Raw genomic sequence first — 16,713 nt, forward strand, 5'->3', positions numbered from 1 at the left:
AGAACAGTGCTTGGTTCATAGTCAGCTCTGCATAAACATAAAAGAAGTTGGTAAATACCTCTCCTAGCATGACTGCTTCTCTTTTTACAACTCTTGCTGTTGTTCCTGCTGCTACTCTTGGTCTTATACTCGTGCAATTATGGTTGGTACTATTACTATGACAATTGTTACTGTATTTTTGCAGTGCTGCTGATACTACCATTACGTGGTCACTTCAGCTGCTATCATGACTGGTCACTCATCATTCTCAGCACTGCTTTTGCTTCTGCCCAGGCCCAAGGCCTGAGATGCTCACTCAACCTGTCTGGTGGAGCCCAGGCTGACGGGTCAAACCTGGGCTTCAGGAAGAGAGGTGACTTCCTTGTCCCTATGCATGCTGGCACTGCATCCCGGAGAGTCGAGTCGGGTCACTGTTGGTGGCCAGTCAGCTCCCTTTCACTCCAAGCTCACCCTGCCCAGCCTTGGGAAGACAGGAGGCTGTTAGGGCAATGTTGGGGCAGCATCCGGCAGCCCACAGGGAAACCGGGACCTCCCCTACTCACCGGCTTGATGGTGGATGTGGGATCCGGCACATACACAGGGCAGTGTGGGTTGGCGCTGGTTTCAGTTTTTGAGAATGTATTGCCTCCGGCCTGGAGGAACTTGGACTTCATGCACCCCATCCTGCAGCAGACAGAAGAGAAGCGATCCCCGGTTACCAAGAGCCTCATGCGGGGAAGTCTTCTGATGCTGGCATTCCAGGTCTCCTACCCCCGGACTGGCTCCCACTGGCCTTCCCAGTCTTAACTCCCCTTCTAGCTCCAAGCACCCTCATCATCCCCACACAGAACCGACTCCATCCTTGCCACCTCTGGGCTTCCCCATGTCCACGTGCCATAGCACTGGCCTAGGGCTGACAAGCTGTCATTGTCATGGGTACCAAGGACCAGCGTGATGGGTGTTTATTCAGAGGATGGCATGAGGATAACAGAAACATAACAGGTTGAGCTGTTGGGGGGCAGAGCAGGTGGTGGGCACTGCCGGCTCTCAGGTCAGAAAGCCTCAGCTGATCCTTGGCCCCTCCACCCTACCAGCACCTCACTGACCACTTTCCTGCCCCCTACCCACCTCTTGGGCTTCATTGGCAAAATGGGGACAATAATAAGACCTATGGTGGGGAAACACTCAGTGCAGTGTCAGGCTCAGAGCAAACACTACAGAAAAACTACAGTGTTATCTGATGATAAATTGCCATTTTTATATTAAATAACAAGATGAGGTCACATAACATGGCTCAAACAATCTAGTTTGTCAAGGCACTGTATTCCTGGTATCATTTTGTAAATGGCTTATAACTCCTTCCCTCCCTCCCTCCCTCCCTCCCTCCCTTCCTTCCTTCCTTCCTTTCTTCCTCCTCCCCTTCCTCTCCTTCCCGCCTCCTCCCTCCTCCTCCTCTCTCTCTTCTCCTTCTTCTTCTTCTTCCTCTTCCTCTTCCTCCTCTCTTTCTGTCTGTTTCTCTCTAAGTTATTTGGTAATTCATTCATCCATTTACACAGCCAACATTTACTGGGCACTTTTTTTTTTTTTTTTTTTTTGAGACAGAGTCTCGCTTTGTCGCCCAGGCTGGAGTGCAGTGGCCAGATCTCAGCTCACTGCAAGCTCCGCCTCCCGGGTTTACGCCATTCTCCTGCCTCAGCCTCCCGAGTAGCTGGGACTACAGGCGCCCACCACCTCGCCCGGCTAGTTTTTTGTATTTTTAGTAGAGACGGGGTTTCACCATATTAGCCAGGATGGTCTCGATCTCCTGACCTCGTGATCCGCCCGTCTCGGCCTCCCAAAGTGCTGGGATTACAGGCTTGAGCCACCGCGCCCGGCTACTGGGCACTTTTCTAAACTGTGAAAAAGGGAAGCAAATTCATGCCCTCAGGAATTCAACTGTAGCCGAATGGGAGACAGAGACAATAAACAGGCCAACAAATAAACAACAGGACAAATAACAGGACAAATTGAGTTAGTGAAAAGTGTGAGGACAATAAGAGAGGGTGCTACGGGAAACAACAAGTCTGGCCCTTTTAGGCAGGGCATTTGGCATTTGGGGAAGACCTCTCAGAGGAGGGGATACAAAACCTGCGGTCTAAAGGACACGAAGGAGCCAGTCAGGGGACACTCTGAGGGAAAAGTGTTCCAGGCAGAGGGAACAGCAAACGCAAAGGCCCTGAGGCTGGCACGTGCTTGGAGAGAAGCTGGAGGCACTGAAAGCAGGAGAGTGTGGCTGAAGCGCATGGGCAGGGGAGAGGGTGGTTGTGACGAGGCCACCACACCCTGGAGGGCCAGTGAGGACTTTAGATTTTATTCTAAGGATGATGGAAAGTTTCTGACAGGAGAATGATGGAATTCAATTTGCACTTTAAATAATCCCACCAGTGGCTGAGTGAGGCGTGGACAGTAGGGAGTAGGGCAGGGAACCCTGTGAGAAATCTGCCTAAATGTTCAGGTATGAGATGATGGTGGCCCAGGGCAGGGTGAGGGCAGAGAGGAGTTAAGCATTGGACAGGTTTGGGGAACATATTGGAGGTAGAGCTTGCAGACTTTGCTGCTGTATTCAATTAATTTAAGGATGCTTAAACAAAACACATTTACTCCGAGTAGAATAAAAACATAATTGTAAAAGTGGAAGAAACATTTCATTTCTTTTCTCAAAATGTGCACACACATTTGCTGAGAAGGCAGGCTGTGACAACCACATAAGAAGTGCTTGCTTTTCTCATCTCTGCACAATTGCCATTTTCTTCTAAAGCAGTTAGAAGCAGTTACACTTATCTTGTTAAAATAAACATGTGTTGTGGTTTAAGAAAAAAAAAAACAACGCCCAAATTCTTAGGCTTAGACGAGTTACTTTTAGAAATGAAAAAAGATTCCTTTTATTTACAAGGATTTCTCTCTTCTGGTGGGAACTGGGAAAGATTTGCCACCTCAAGACTTGAGCAGTTTTGCTTCATTTGTCTTTCGGAAATAAAGTAAGAAACACATTCAGACTCTTGGAGTGCTGGATCATTAATCTGAAAAATTATCGGCCGGGCGCGGTGGCTCAAGCCTGTAATCCCAGCACTTTGGGAGGCCGAGACGGGCGGATCACGAAGTCAGGAGATCGAGACCATCCTGGCTAACACGGTGAAACCCCGTCTCTACTAAAAAGTACAAAAAAACTAGCCGGGCGAGGTGGCGGACGCCTGTAGTCCCAGCTGCTCGGGAGGCTAAGGCAGGAGAATGGCGTAAACCCGGGAGGCGGAGCTTGCAGTGAGCTGAGATCCGGCCACTGCACTCCAGCCTGGGCGACAGAGCGAGACTCCGTCTCAAAAAAAAAAAAAAAAAAAAGAAAAAAAAGAAAAATTATCACAATTAATCAATTAATCACAGATTTATAATGTACTTGCATGCATTTAAAACTGAAACCGGCACCTCTCTTTGAGATAAATGTCCATGACAGTTCTGGGAAATTAAACATGCACCTTGTGTGGCGTGTATGACATAAAAGGATCTCACATTTCGTATGTTTTGGTCAGCATAAAGATGTTCTGGGAAGAGCAGCACTGTGTCAGGTAGAATAGCTCACTCTGCCTCTCTGGGCACCCACCGATCTGCAGCTGCGAGCATTGCGATTCCCAATCCACACGTGTTGAGCACCTCGTATGCTTCACTTACGTGATCAATGTACATATTCAAGATGGTCACAGGGTCCCGAGGGAGGGGTCTTGGAAGACCTGTGTTCATTCACAATCCAAGGCTGTCTCTGAGAAAGGGTGGCGAGGGTTCTACCTCACAGGGTGGTGGTGAGCATTGAGCAAGTTGATGAGTGTCAAAGTGCCCAGCATGCAATAAGCGCTGCAGAAACATTAACCACCACCATTTCTGTTTACTGGCAGACGTGGCACTGCCCCGGAGCATGAAGCAAGCACAATTTGCAATTCCTCTGACTCACAAGCCTAGATACCGCAACACTGGAGAAGTTCGCTCTTTTTAAAATAGGGAATTCCCATGAGTTCCATTTTCTCACTATAAAGCGTGATTTGTTTTCTCAGAGACAGTCTCGCTCTGTCACCCAGGGTGGAGTGCAGTGGTGCTTACTGCAACCTTGACCTCCCCATCAAGTGATCCTCCCACCTCAGCCTAGTAGCTGGGACTACAGTTACGAACTACCATGCCTGGTCAATCTTTTAAAATGTATTTTCTGTAGAGACAGGAGGCAGAGAAGGGGGCAGGTCTCACAATGTTGCTCAGGTTGGTCTTGAACTCCTGACCTCAAGTGATGCTGCTACCTTGGCCTCCCAAAGTGCTGGGATATGAGCCACCATGCCCAGCTGAAAGTGTGATTTTTCTAAAAGTGATACACTGGCAGGAGTCAAATTTGTGTAAAATGTGATTGTCACCCTAAATGAGAGAACCATGTCTACTGCCTGGCATGGACAGGGCATCAGAAATGTCCATGTTCATGGTCACTAGGCCCAGAAATGTCATGCGAGCCACAAATATAAGTTGAAGTTTTCTACAGCCAGATTTTTAAAAATTAAAATTTTATTTTATTTTATTTTTTCCTTTTTAAAAAATCATTTATTTTTATTTCCCTTTTAAATTTATTTTTAGTTTCTATTTTTAAAATTATATTTATTTATTTAATTTTTTGAGACAGAGTTTTGCTCTTGTCACCTAGGCTGGAGTACAGTGGTGCGATCTCCACTCACCACAACCTCTGCCTCCCGGGTTCAAGTGATTCTCCTGTCTCAGCCTCCTGAGTAGCTGGGATTACAGGCATGTGCCACTACGCCTGGCTAATTTTTGTATTTTTTAGTAGAGACATGGTTTCACCATGTTGGTCAGGCTGGTCTTGAACTCCCGACCTCAGGTCATCCATCCGCTTCGGTCTCCCAAAGTACTGAGATTTCAGCCACCGCGCCCGGCCTATTTTTCATTTAAAAAAATTTTTTTACAGTCAGGTTTTTAAAAGTAAAAAAAAAAGTGAATTAATTTCAAGATGTATTTATTTTACCCAATATATCAAAATTATTAACATATAATAAATAAAAAATTATTAATGAGATACTTTACATTCTTTTTTTTGTACTAAGCCTTCACATCTCAGTGTGGATTTTACTCTTAGAGCACATCTCAGCTATGACTCCATCTGTGCTCAACAGCCGTCTGTGGCTCAGAGCTACCGTATCCAAACATGCAGAGACAGAATGCTCCCATCACTGCAGTACAGGAAAGGCTGGTGCTCACGCCTGCATTCCTCAGTGCTTAGCCCAGTACCTCCTGGCACACAGTAGGAGTGTCATGCACAGTGAGTGAATGGCTGCATGCCTGGCGTGCCATGCTTTATGTAGTAGGAAGTAAAAGCGTCTGTCAGCACCATAAGACGGGGCAAAAACAAAAAAACAAAAAAAAGAAAAGAAAAGCATCAGGACATAGTTCCTACGACCGAGTTGAGAAGGGGAGACTGGACACACAATTACATTCCGAAGCCACATACTAAGAAGCTATTAGGAGATACAGAAAGTAGAATGGTGGTTGCCAAGGGTTGGGGAAAGGGGGAATGAGGAGTTAGTGTTCAACGGGTGTAGCGTTTCAGATGAAATGAGTTATGGAGATGGATGATGGTGAGGGTTGCACAACATTCTGAATGGACTGAATACCACTGAAGCGTACATTTGCAAATGATCACGACAGAAAATTTGTTATATGTATTTTACCACAATTTTAAGAATGAAAGAAAAAGAAGCTACTAGGGAGTGCTAAAGATAGGAGGGGCCATGCAAAGATTGCTAAAATACTTATTGGGTGAAAAACGCAAACTGTAAACATGTACAACATCAAACCACTCTTGTAAAATGAATGTATGTGCCTATGTGTATGTTAGTAAGTTCGTATAAAAAGCAACCTGTTTATAATAATAATTGAGCAGCAAGATAATGAGTTGGGTTTTGAAGAACAGGGAGGATCTGAATAGATAAAGATTGGAAGAAAGTCAAGAATATTCCAAAGAAGAACTGACTTCCAAAAAGGATTTGAGGGAGCTTATAATATTAAACCATATACAGAGCACTGCAAGTCTCAAAAAGCGTTACTCTACACCATATAGAAGTGAAAGATTATTGAACTAGAAGCCCAGGATGGGACTGCTACTACCATTGAGTACAAGATTTATCTCTGAGCTTCCTAGTAGCCAAGATAAAAATGGAAACTTGTACAACATCACCATAAGATCTCAGGAAGCACAACAATTTGTCTGTTGACAGAAACAAGTATTTTTTGAGTACTAAATTCAAGATAATTTGTTCTGTGGCTCCTCATAAGAAGGTCACTGGGCCTGGGTGCGGTGGCTCATGCCTGTAATCCCAGCACTTTAGGAGGCCGATGTGGGCAGATCACTTGAGGTCAGGAGTTTGAGACAAGCCTGGCCAATATAGTGAAACCCTGACTCTTCAAAAATGTAAAAAATTAGCCAGGTGTGGTGGCACACACCTGTAATCCCAGCTACTCGGGAGGCTGAGTCAGGAGAATCACTTGAACCTGGGAGGCAGAGGTTGCAGTGAGCCAAGATCGTGCCACTGCACTCCAGCCTGTACAACAAAGCAAGACTCTGTCTCAGAAAAAAAAAAAAAAAGAAGTCACTGGAGGGCACAATGGACAATTTCTTCAACCGTGATTTGTCAGCAGAATTTATGGTATGTTGGTGAGTGGTTCCCAAACAGATGGCGCTGATATTATTCAGGTGGGTTTGGGAACAGGCGATGGGGTGAAAGTGGGGAGAGAATGATGGAAGAAAGAGGTTTATGTAGTCCAGGGCCTTGCTGCAGAGTGCCTTGTGACAAAGTGGCTTGAGTGAGTTTAGAAATGCAATATGGTGCTCAGAGTGTGAGCTAGCCTGAGAACCAGCAGCCTCAACCTCATAGGGGAGCTGTAAGAAATGCAGAATCTCAGGCCCCACTTCCCAAATCAGAATGTGCATTTTAACAAGGTTCCCAGGCGATTCATGTGAACATTCTAGCCGAGAAGCCTAGAGAACCTCTTTTGCTCCTGCCTCCTCAGCATCTGTCCCTCTTCAGACAACAGTACCTGGATTTTCCTTTGGAGAACCAGCCTTCTCCCACTCAGTGCATGAGGTTTGGTGGGGCGGATCCCACCCTTGCCTTCAGGGATTGGCAACTTGACACAGGCCTGGCCAATCAGAGAATCCCGTATCCTCTGGCCCCCTGGCTACAGATATTGGTTCAGCTATAGGCATAGATGTCCTCCTCACTGAGGCAGTCTGCTCTGGGATTTTGCTGGAAAAATTAGGGAAAAGGCACCCTCGTTCTACAAGGATTGTTGAGATGTAGGAACCTCGAGTTCTTGGAAACCACCTCAACATCATCAAGGTAAAAGCTGCTTTAAAGTGAAGCCACCAGAGAGGACAACAGAGCTGAGGTATGGAGATTAAGTAATTCCTGAAGATAAATTGAGCACCTGGCTCCAGCTGTGCCTGAAGCCGTTATACCTCAGGATTTTTCCAGTCCACAGGCAAATAAATTCTCAGTTTTGCTTAAGCCAACTTGAGTTGGGTTTCTGCCATTTGAACTCAAAAAGTCTTCACTGATTCTTGCATATTCTTGCATCACACTCTGGATTGAATGAACCAGTGTCTGGGAGTGAGGGCCTGGAATCTGTAGTTCTAACAATTCTGCAGGAAATTAGTATATACACTAAAATTTGAGATCCACCAACGTAGCAGAATGAAGGCTGAACTTGGGAGTCAGAACACTTGAGTTTGGATCGCAGTTCTGCCACCGACTAGGGATGTGACCTTGAGCAAGTCCTTTGCCCTCTCTGAGCCTTATTTTTCTTTCCTGCTAAATAGGAGGCCTTGCTTCTCAGGCTTGGCCTGAGGTCCTATGTGACTAGGGATGTGAAGGACTGTGTAAAACTTCTGCATACGCATTTCTCATCTAATGTGTTTCAAAAGCAGGCTCTGGGAGCAGAAGTAGCCCGCCTCGGTGCACACCCACTCAGAACTGCTGATCCCTGGTAAAGACACTTCCTCAGGCCACTGCTGACCCTGGGGACCTGAAACCTGCTCCTCATCACCTCAGCCTCCGCTGAGGGAAATGAGAGGGGTCAGCTTGCTTGTGCCTGGCTGCTTCCCACGGTCACCATGCTGGCTGTGGAGGCCTCAGAGACTCGGCCTGTGCTCTCGGAGTCAAGCTCAAGGCGGAGAGGCCAGGGCCTGCCTGAGCATCCATGCAGTGGGCTGGAGATGGTTTTCTGGGAGCTTCTATGCTTAAGCAGAAGCCTGCAAGGGCTGGGGGTGTGAAGCCCTGGATTGTGGTCCCATCTCTGCCATAAGCTCATTGTGTGACCGTAGGCAAGTCTCAACTTGTCTCTGAGCCTCAGTTTCTCTAAATGTGAAACGAGATGTTGGATGAGAAGTTCTCTGAAAGAAGCAGCTGCAGTTCTTTCCTGCATAGAATCCATTCCCCCTTCTTCTAACAACAGTTGTCCAATTTTCCTTTGGGAATTACTCCTCCCCTAGTCTCAGTTTACAGCTTGGGATAGAGTTGACTCCAATGCCTGGCTGTACAGGTGGGTGTGTGACCAAATCTAGCCAATGAGAGTTGCAGTAATAGAAGCAGAGATGGGTGTCTGGGCACAGTGGCTCCTGCCTGTAATCCCAGCATTTTGGGAGGCAGAGGCAGGTGGGTCATCAGAGGTCAGGAGTTCAAGACCAGCCTGGTCAACATGGTGAAATCCCCATCTCTGTTAAAAATACAAAAAATTAGCCAGGCATGGTGGCAGGCACCTGTAATCCCAGCTACTTGGGAGGCTGAGACAGGAGAATCGCTTGAACCTGGGGGGTGGAGGATTCAGTGAGCCGAGATCGCGCCATTGCACTCCAGCCTGGGTGACAGAGCGAGACTCTATCTCAAAAAAAAAAAAAGAAGGAAGGAAAGAAGGAGAGAAAGAAAGAGAGAGAGAGAGAGAAAGAAAGAAAGAAAGAAAGAAAGAAAGAAAGAAAGAAAGAAAGAAAGAAAGAAAGGAAGGAAGGAAGGAAGGAAGGAAGGAAGGAAGGAAGGAAGGAAGGAAGGAAGGAAGGAAGAAAGAAGCAGAGATGGGCATGTGATTCAATTCTGGCCAACAAGAGCCAGCCTTTGGTTTCTAGCTGGAAAAAAAGGCCTGCAGCAGTACGGCAAAGTCAAGAAAGCCTTGCCTGAAGCTGATATCTCAGGGATTTTCCAGTAACCTCCTTCTGCTTGAGCCAGTTTTGAGTTGGATTTATTCCCCCTTAAACATCAAAGAGTCTTGCCCAAAGAGTGCAGAGGGATTTCTTATAAGGGACTGTGATTCACACTTAAGTGTAAATGACTGATGGCAAAGACCTCCCTGATACCAGGTTTTGGTAGAAGAGAAGGTAAGATGGTACTAACCTATTAGAGTAGGTGAGGATGGGAGGAATACGGACCTCATTAAGCTGATGGCACTGCAGCCATGCCTTAAAAGGGCCTCTGGTTATAGAGGCTGGGTGCAGGCGCTCATGCCTGTAATCCCAGCACTTTGGGAAGCTGAGGTGGGAGAATTGCTTTGAGCCCAGGAGCACGAGGCCAGTCCTGACAACATAGCAAGACCCTGTGTCTGCCAAAAAAAAAAAAAAAAAAAATTAGCTGGGCATGGCAGCATGTGCCTGTAGTCCCAGCTACTTGGGAGGCTGAGGTGGGAGGATCACTTGAGCCTGGGAGGTTGAGGCTGCAATGAACTGTAGTCATGCCACTGCACTTCAGCCTGCGCTACAGAGCAAGACTGTCTCAAAAAAAGAAGCACCTGGTATCTAATAGGCCCTCCATACACATTTGTGGAATGGATGTATTATGTTCCACTCTCTATGGGCCTAATCATACTTGGCTAAAGTCAACAGAGCAGAATTATGAAGTTATTTTTCAGATAGGGAAATGGAAGCCCATGGGATAGTGGGTCCCCTGGCTAGTCAGTGGCAGGTCCAACTGGCACTCAGCTCTCCTGCCTCTCATCATCCACTGAGGTCAGCCCTAGAGGGTGTGGGCAATGAAGGGGAAGGTGAGAATGAGGAACCCAAACAGCACTCTCAAGAAGGTAGACCGCTGGGGGCCCAGGGCTTAAGGCTGTTCAGTTACAGGAACTTTCTCTTCTCAGAACAGCTCAGCCATGGGGGTGGGAAGAAAGTATTTCCCCAACAGGAGTCAACTTCCTGAGCAGTGCCTTAGGGGTGCAGAGTCTAGCAGCTCCCTCTCCTCAGGTTCCCTAACTGTCTTCTGAATGAACTGTCTTTATCCCTGAGTGACTATTGTCCCTAATAAACAGTTAGGGGTCACTCCTGACTTCTCACCTCTTCCCTTTACTGAGCCTCAGCTTCTTTCTCACAGAGCTCAAAACTTTGATTTTGCAAGCAGGAAGAAACTTGGGAGATCAGCATTTTCATTGGACAAGTGGAGTAACAGCCCCAAGAAGCTGTGTGGGCCCTGGCTCACATGATGGCAAGCGACAGAGCAACATACTGAAGGAGAACTCAGGGCCTTTGGTCATTTGCCTGGCTCAGCCATAGGGTTGGCTCTGAGATGCATGTGTTTCAACCACTTGTTCAACCACATATGAAACTCATAGCATGTTCAATGTTACTTTTGGATCCCTTGGTCAATTTCAGAATTCCAGAGCAACTGTGAACCTCCTTGGAATGATTTTATCTCCAAGGTAGGCAGGAGGCAGGGCAGTCTGAAAATAGAGCATGAGATTTGAAGTCAGATGGAGCTGGGTTTGAATCCTTATTCTGCCTTTTACAAATAAGTGAGCCTTTTAAAATGTAAGTCATCCTGAGCACTGTGGCTCACAGCTGTAATCCCAACACTTGGGGAGGCTGAGGCGGGCAGATCACCTCAGGTCGGGAGTTGGAGACCAGCCTGACCAACATGGTGAAACCCCACTCTACTAAAAATACAAAAATTAGCCGGGCATGGTGGCGCGTGCCATCACTGTCTAGCCTGTTCCCAGCTATAGTCTTCATACCCCTAACCACCTCTTAAACATGGTGGTCATGAGGATGCACCTCTCAGATATCCAACTGCAGGAGTACGATTGGAGAAATTGATCAGCAGCTCAGCTGCTGTGCTTCAGAGTTGCTCTCATGGGCTGCATCACTGCTGTCAAGGGCTGCTCCCAGCCAATGACTGAGTGTGGCAGGGAGACTGAAGCCTGCCCATTTCTGGGGGACCTCTGCCAAGAGACTTTGGCCAAAGGCTCCTTAACAGCCTTGACAAACGTTCCTTAGAATGGCATGGCAGCCGGGCACGGTGGCTCACGCTTGTAATCCCAGCACTTTGGGAGGCCGAGGCGGGCGGATCACAAGGTCAGGAGTTCAAGACCAGCTTGGCCAACATGGTGAAACCCTGTTTTTACTAAAAATACAAAAATTAGCCAGGCATGGTGGTGCATGCCTGTAATCCTAGTTACTCAGGAGGCTGAGGCAGGAGAATTGCTTGAACTCGGGAGGTGGAGGTTGCAGTGAGCTAAGACTGTGCCAGTGCACTCCAGCCTGGGCGACAGTGAGACTCTGTCTCAAAAAAAAAAAAAAAACAAAATAAAGAAACAACAGAAAAAAAAAAATGGCACGGCAGTCCAAGACACATCCTCCTTTTATTCCTTTCTTCTTCCTTCCTTTTTTCCTTCCTTTTCTTTTTCATTCGTGGCCAGAGGTGCCTCAATATCTGATGGCTCTCCTGTCTTCTCCTGGTTTCTTCCCATTTTCTATCATAGCCATTTCCTCCAATAAATGTCTTGCACATTTAATGCTATGGGAGTCTGCTTCTCAAAGGACTTGAACCATCTCAGGGTATGCTGAAGTTAAGTATAAAAAAAAAATAAAATAAAAAGAAAATAAAAAATAAAAAAGGACCTGGACTAACACACCTAATGTATTACCTGTTGATTTGTTTATTATCCATCTGACCATTAGGATGTGAGATATGACAGTAAGGACTTTGTTGTGTTCACCGCTATATCCCCAGTATGCAAAACTGGAACACAGCATGTGCTCAATAAATTCTTATTGAATGAAGTCCCCTTTAGCCTGCTGGATGCCCCCAGATTTCCTGTCTAAACAATAGCTATAAATAGGCCAGGTGCAATGGCTCATGCCTGTAATCCCAGCACTTTGGGAAGCTAAGGCGGGTGGATCGCCTGAGGTCAGGAGTTCGAGACTGGCTGGCCAACATGGTGAAACCCTGTCTCCAGCAAAAATACAAAAATTAGCTGTGTGTGGTAGTGGGCGCCTGTAATCCCAGCTACTTGGGAGCCTGAGGCAGGAGAATTGCTTGAACTCGAGAGGCGGAGGTTGCAGTGAGCCAAGATTGCGCCACTGCACTCCAGACTGTGCAACAGAGTGAAACCCTATCTCAAAACAAAAACAAACAAACAAAAAGAAAACCAATAGCTATAAATATATGTTTAAACTGAGAAGGGTGATGCACATTTGCTCGCTTCTGCTGGGAGAGAAGCAGTCTTTCCTTGGCTGCTACTCAGTGGAAGTTTCCTCTTCCAGAGAGGACACAGTGGCCAGTTCACCACCAGGGCCACTTTTCACTTTAACCTGCTGTGGTACTGAGAGGTCAGCTGCCCCCAAACCTGTCCTCCACAAATGGAATCCTCAAAGCCACAGTAACACATGTGCTGACCCTTTTACTTTTTTTTTTTTTAATAATTGACAAAGCTCCAGGTCTCAGTTTCTGTCATTTTTGAAGGGTATGTATTTTGTTTTTAAAATGACCTTTTACCACCTAGTAAAACATTAGTGCATCCTTCTTGTTAAAAATTAAACCACTGGCCAGGTGCAGGGGCTCACGCCTGTAATCCCAGCACTTTGGGAGGCCGAGGTGGGCGGATCACGAGGTCAGGAGATCGAGACCATCCTGGCTAACAAGGTGAGACTCCATCTCTACTAAAAATACAAAAAATTAGCCGGGCATGTTGGCAGGCGCCTGTAGTCCCAGCTACACAGGAGGCTGAGGCAGGAGAATGGCGTGAACCCGGGAGGCAGAGCTTGTAGTGAGCGGAGATCGTGTCACTGCACTCCAGTCTGGGTGACAGTGCGAGACTCCGTCTCAAAAAAAAAAAAAAAAAAAAAAAAAAAAAAATTAAACCATTACAGGCCAAGCATGGTGGCTCACATCTGTAATACCAGCACTCTGAGAGGTCAAGACAGGAGGATCGTTTGAGCCGAGGAATTTAAAACCAGCCTGGGCAACATGGCAAGACCCCATCTCTACAAGATTTTTTTAATTAGCTGGGTGTGATGGCATGTGCCTGTGATCCCAGCTACTCAGGAGGCTGAGGTGGGAGGATCGCTTGAACACAGGAGGTTGAGTCTGCATGAGCCATGATAGCGTCACTGCACTCCAGCCTGGGAGACAGGGTGAGACCCTGTCTCAAAAAGAAAAAGAAAGAGAGAGAAGAAAAGGAAGAAAGAAAGAAAGAAAGAAAGAAAGAAAGAAAGAAAGAAAGAAAGAAAGAAAGAAAGAAAGAAAGAAAGAAAGAAAGAAAGAAAGAGAAAGAAAGAAAGAAAATAGAAGCAAAGAAAAGAAGAAGAAGGAGGAGGAGGAAGGAAGGGAAAGAAGAGAGAAAGAAGAAGAAAAAGGAGGAGGAGGAAGAGGAGGAGGAGGAGAAGGAGGAGAAAGGTGAAGGAAGGAAGGTAAAGAAAGAAAGAGAAAAGAAAGAAAGAAAGAGAGAAAGAAAGGAGGAAAGAAAGAAAGAAAGAAAAAGAAAGGAGGGAAGGAAGGAAGGAAGGAAGGAAGGAAGGAAGGAAAAGCAAGAAGGGAAGGAAGATTAAAACATTACAGATACATTTAGGACACTCTTGGATTACTAATTCTCTAAGCCCTCCATGGCCACCTCTTCCCCGACCCAGCTAGCCTCTGCCAGCATTTGACCTCGGCCTCTGCCTCTGCATTTACAAACATGTATGTTGAAGCAGAGGCTGTCAGTGCTCTGCCTCTATCACTCCGCCCTTTACCATTTCCGCACATTCTGGCTGGACTTCCAGCTGCCGGCACCTGCAGAGGTTTCTCTGTGGCTACTGGGTGCCTGCTCTGCCTGTGAGCTTGGCAAGCCGAAAGTGCTAGAGAATTATCACACCGCCAGGAGTAGTTTTCAACTAAAGACAGGAGTGGGTGGACAAATACCCCGGTTCCCTCGCCTCTCGAGCCTGTTCTACCCTGGCTCCCACAGCTCCTCAGTGGGAGTGAGCTCCAGGTGCCTGCAGTGGTAACTGGACTGAGAAGACACCTTTACTGACCGCCTTCCATTCCCTGCCTTACTTCCTTACTCCCCTAGAAGGGTCTCTGGAATCAGCTCTCAAACAAACTATTTGCATTCGAAACCTTGCCTAGGGTCTCCTCCTGGAGAAACTCAAACTAAGACATATATGCTATGATGGACTAGTGGGTGTGGGTGTGTGTGTATGTGTGTGTGTGTGTGTGTGTGTGTCTGTGTGTCTGTGTGTTTTGACATAAAAGGAATCATGCTGCAGGAATCATGAGTAGTATCCTTCTCAGTTCCTCTTTTTTTTTTTTTTTTTGAGACGGAGTCTTGCTGTTGTTGGCCCGGGCTGGAGTGCAATGGCATGATCTTGGCTCACTACAACCCCGCCTCCCGGGTTCATGCCATTCTCCTGCCTCAGCCTCCTGAGTAGCTGAGATTACAGGCACTCACCACCATGCCCAGCTAATTTTTGCATTTTTAGTAGAGACGGGGTTTCACAATGTTGGCCAGGCTGGTCTCGAACTCCTGACCTCAGGTGATCCACCTGCCTTGTCCTCCCAAAGTCCTGGGATTACACCGCGCCTGGCCTCAGTTCCATTTTTTTTGGATGTGGAAACTGAGGCTCAGAAAGGGAAGAGATTTGCCCAGTGCATCACAACCTGTCTTTGGCAGAGCTGGCACTCAGACTCGGGGTCGTCTACTGTGCTGTATTGACTGTTCTTCATTTCTCTGGTAGAGATGAGGCGGGGACTCCTGTTCTCTTGGCTGCACTTATATCTCCTGGGCCAAAGGATTTCAGGGTGATGCCTGGAACTCAGGGAGGTGACTCAAGGGGGGAGGCAGGAGTGCACGTCCTAGCACAGTGCCATCCAGAGCTGTGGGACCACAACCAGGGGCCAAGACCAGGGCACATTTACACTCAAGCACAGGCTGCTTCTGCATCATTACCCACTCCTCTGAAAGCACATTCAAACTCCCAGTCCTGTGGGGGAGGAAACTGGAAAAATGGGGTGGGGACCAATATGTGGTTGGGGTATTTAGAAAGGCAGAAGCTGATTGCTTGATGACTTGTATAGATAAAGAAAACTAAACTAAAAAAAAAAAAAAAAAAAAAAAAAAAAAAGATGTAAGAAAGACAGACAGAGGCTGAGAGAGATTGTGCCACTAACTTGCTGTGTGACTTTGGGAAAGTCATTTACCCTCTCTAGGCTTCACATTCCTTTTCTTTTCTTTTCTTTTTAACAGGGTTTTGCTCTGTCACCCAGGCTGGAGTGCAGTATCTGCAATCTTAGAACACTGCAACCTTCAACTTCTGGGCTCAGGCGATCCTCTCACCTCAGCCTCCTGAGTAGCTGGGACTACAGCCATGTGCCACCACAACCAGCTAATTTTTGTATTTTTTGTAGAGACAGGGTTTTGCCATGTTACCCACGCTGGTCTCAAACTCTTGAGCTCAGATGAGCTGCCTGTCTCGACCTCCCAAAATGCTGGGATTACAGGAGTAAGCCACCACGCCCAGCCCTTCATGTTCCTTTTCTTTAAAAAAGGAAGCCTTGTCATGACCCAAAGGGTGGGGTTTGAAAACTCAAATGACTGTACAGACCTGGAGGGTTCCGCGCATGAGGTAAGTGGGCCTGGCAAGGGCCGTGCAAGCTGGACAGTCCAGGGCAGTCCCCGGCTCCACTGAGGTTGTCTGAGGAGAACTGGAGTCGTGGGTTCTAGTCTCAGGGCTGCTAACTCTTCTAATTTTTTAGGAGACAGAAATCCAGGTTATGTGAGCTCTCCTGAATTTAAATGTTAGCAACTAATTAAAAATAATCACTGTGGGTGGAGGGGTGTTGGGGGAGAGCAGCTGAAATATCTCAGGCAAGGCAGGGAGGAGGTTGTCCAACATTCATTACGTTTGCCCCTTCAGTGTTTTTTTGAGGCCCTACTATGTTTCAGGTGCCAGGCGTTAGAAGATACAGTGGTTTATAGGACAAATATGTTTGTGCTCTTGTAGAATTTACTTTCTAGGAGAGTTTAAAGTCCAAGCCCTGGCTAGTCCTTAGAGTGTAGACAACTTTCTCCTTACTTCCTAGGGGTAAGAACCCCCAGAGGGCAGCCTGGTTTGAATGAGTTTAAGATTCATGCTTTCTGTACCCATTAGAATGGTAATAATAATAATAATAATAATAAAAAATATAGTAGGCATTGGCAAGGATGTGAAGCCAATTGAAACCCGTGTATGTTACTGGTGGGGATGTAAAATGGTGGAAAACAGCATAGCAGTTCCTCAAAAAGTTAAAGATAGAACTTTTATATGAACCAGTAACTCTACTTCTAGGTATATACCCAAGGGAATTGAAAACAGGTGCTCAAACAAATACGTGCATGCATATGCATGCTCATAGCAGTGTTATTCGCAACAGTCAAAATGTGGAA

The 16,713-nt window shown here is 46.7% G+C and overlaps 2 protein-coding genes across 4 annotated transcripts in view; one reads left to right on the top strand and one right to left on the bottom strand.

The window, feature by feature from the left end:
• The window catches only part of DUSP15 (dual specificity phosphatase 15), a 746,139-nt gene that overhangs the window by 532,886 nt on the left and 196,540 nt on the right, over positions 1-16,713 (top strand). The gene's annotated exons all lie outside the window — the stretch shown is intronic.
• Positions 1-16,713, bottom strand: part of HCK (HCK proto-oncogene, Src family tyrosine kinase) — a 50,632-nt gene that overhangs the window by 29,049 nt on the left and 4,870 nt on the right. For 2 of the 3 annotated variants that reach the window (XM_050807146.1, XM_050807144.1), the window contains exon 2: positions 543-663. In XM_050807146.1, coding sequence (XP_050663103.1) covers positions 543-662 — 120 coding nt within the window. In that variant the 5' untranslated portion in view covers position 663. Of the gene's footprint in view, positions 1-542; positions 664-3,681; positions 4,133-16,713 lie in introns of those variants that run through there. The other variant, XM_050807145.1, reaches the window with a different exon arrangement.

Source organism: Macaca thibetana, chromosome 10 (genome assembly GCF_024542745.1).
Source record: "Macaca thibetana thibetana isolate TM-01 chromosome 10, ASM2454274v1, whole genome shotgun sequence".
NCBI classification, from domain to species: Eukaryota; Metazoa; Chordata; class Mammalia; order Primates; family Cercopithecidae; genus Macaca; species Macaca thibetana.